Below are 2,500 nucleotides of genomic sequence, written 5' to 3' on the forward strand. Positions count from 1 at the left end.
TTTCTTTTTATCAGTTCTAACTCTTAATATTTATCCTAAACTATGTTAGTTTCTTTTCTATACCAGATTCTTTTTCACACGCACGTACACACACACATACACGCACACACACACACACACACACACACACACACACACACACACACACACACACACACACACACACACACACACACACACACACACACACACACACACACGTTAGTCAAGGAGTTGTGACCTTGCTGTCCCGGTGTGTGGTGTGTGAGTGGTCTCAGACCTACCCAGAGATCGGCTAATAAGGAGCTCTGAGCTCACTGCCGTAGGGTGGTGTCTGGCTGTCTCGACAGAGACTGCAGCAGATCCGAGGTGAATACACACACAGAACCTCGTGGCGCGGTGGTAAGAGTTCTCGCCTGCCACTACGGCGGTCCGGGTTCGAACCCCGCCCAGGGCTGAAATAATTTCAGTATCACTTTGAGCTTTCATCCGGGTGGTTAATAACTGTCAATCACGAGTCCAACACGTGATCCAAGACTATGGTGAACACACATACACACACACACACACACACACACAGACACACACACAGACACACACACACACACACACACACACACACACACACACACACACACACACACACACACGGCTCGGTGGCGGATTGGTAAAGCACTGGCCTCACAAGCCAGAGAACCGGGGTTCGATTCCCCGGTCGGGCGGAGATAAGTTGGGTTTGTCTCCTTTCACGTGTAGACCCTGTTCACCTAGCAGCGAGTAGGTACGGGACGTTAGTCAAGGAGTTGTGACCTTGCTGTCCCGGTGTGTGGTGTGTGAGTGGTCTCAGACCTACCCAGAGATCGGCTAATAAGGAGCTCTGAGCTCACTGCCGTAGGGTGGTTTCTGGCTGTCTCGACAGAGACTGCAGCAGATCCGAGGTGAATACACACACACACATACACACACACACACAGTACTATGTACACGTTCGTAGTCTAGGTATTGGGGCCAAATAGAAATACTACCCAATCGATTGATCTTCAGATGGGATAACAGAAATTGTCTGGGTATACAAGATGTGCTTTCGTGTAGTGAACGAAAACACGCGATGTTTTGCAAAGCTGCACTCATCATTCTCACCAGTCGATGCAAAAAGCCGATGTACACAACTTTGATATGTTTTCAAGAATCTATTAGGCAACATGGCGTCTAAATGACTTATAATACAGCTCTGGTTGATGAGAATAGATGATATCTTGAAGATGAAGTTTGCATGGAGAAATTAATGTCCCTAACCCCTTTCGTCCGTCATCAAGCAGAAACGAAAAGCGTTCTGACGTCATGTCGCTTTGCAAAGTGCGCACCGAATAATAGACATTACCGACGTCTTCCCCCTGAAACCCAGTCAATATCAGACAATATTATTTGCCTTACAGGAGGAGGAATAAGAATATTTTATTTGTTTTTATTCAGTTTTCTTATTCACCTCGGGGGTGGGGGCTGTTAAGTGTAAATTATCTTTATTTGACAACCGCCCGTCTTTGTATAAAAAGATATTACTCCAAGAGAGTAAATATATATTATTGTTTCCAAAATCTCGATAACAAGGTTTGACTATTCATAACATTAAGTCACTCTTCTATCAAACTCAGATCTTGAAATTTACAACTCGTGGGCCTTTGATAAACGAGCAAACAAGTGAAGACAAAAACTAGTTTAATTTCTGCTGGAGCACAAGCTATTTTTGCACTTAATGTGACCAAGAAGAATTTTTATGTCCACAGATTTTAGTGTGTGTTTAGTGTTTTTCTTTTTGTAATCATGGTTGCCAATCAAGATTCGTCGGTTTTGGAATACGAGTTCACAATTTTTTTTCCAAAATAAGCAATCTGATAATGATGTCTTATCTAAAATGTAACAGTGGAAATGATGGACTGTATCAACACTTCTCTTGTGGATAATCTCGCGCTGAAGAATGATGATATAAATAATAGATAATAATAATAATAATAATAATAATAATAATAATAATAATAATAATAATAATAATAATAATAATAATAATAATAATAATAATAAAAACAACAACAAAAACCACGTAGGTTTTCTTCAAAACCGGAAAAACATTTCGACTTTTTACGAAATGTATCGGGACACTTCAACCAATAAAACAGTCTGAACAGCAGCCATTTTATTTATCTGTCTATCTATCTTTTAGCTTTAATGATTGTATCGGACAGCTTGGTGATGGTTCTGCCCATTATGTTTTTTTTTATTATTATTATTTGTTAATGTTTTCACTTATTCATTTATTCGTTCATTTGTTTGATTATATATTTATTTTATTTCATTTTTTATCTTTCTGTTTATCTAATTGTTTCATTTTTTTGTCCCAGACAACCCTGAACTGACTGTGACCTCGACTTCGACTTACCGATGCTTAGAGCGAAGAAGACGAAGACGAAGACGAAGGCAGTGTCCAAGGAGCACCTTCCCCGTCTGAGCGACGGAGGAAACTGCA

General features: G+C 40.6%; 1 protein-coding gene across 1 annotated transcript in view; it reads right to left on the reverse strand.

Annotated features, from left to right (window-relative positions):
* The window catches only part of LOC143032601 (uncharacterized), an 80,325-nt gene that overhangs the window by 76,738 nt on the left and 1,087 nt on the right, over positions 1–2,500 (reverse strand). The window contains exon 2 of the mRNA XM_076197471.1: positions 2,414–2,500. This exon is cut by the window's right edge and continues 95 nt beyond it. Within this exon, the coding sequence (XP_076053586.1) occupies positions 2,414–2,500 (87 nt within the window). The remainder of the gene's footprint in view (positions 1–2,413) is intronic.

The sequence above is a fragment of the Oratosquilla oratoria genome, chromosome 14 (genome assembly GCF_046742065.1).
Source record: "Oratosquilla oratoria isolate Oo_2021 chromosome 14, ASM4674206v1, whole genome shotgun sequence".
NCBI classification, from domain to species: Eukaryota; Metazoa; Arthropoda; class Malacostraca; order Stomatopoda; family Squillidae; genus Oratosquilla; species Oratosquilla oratoria.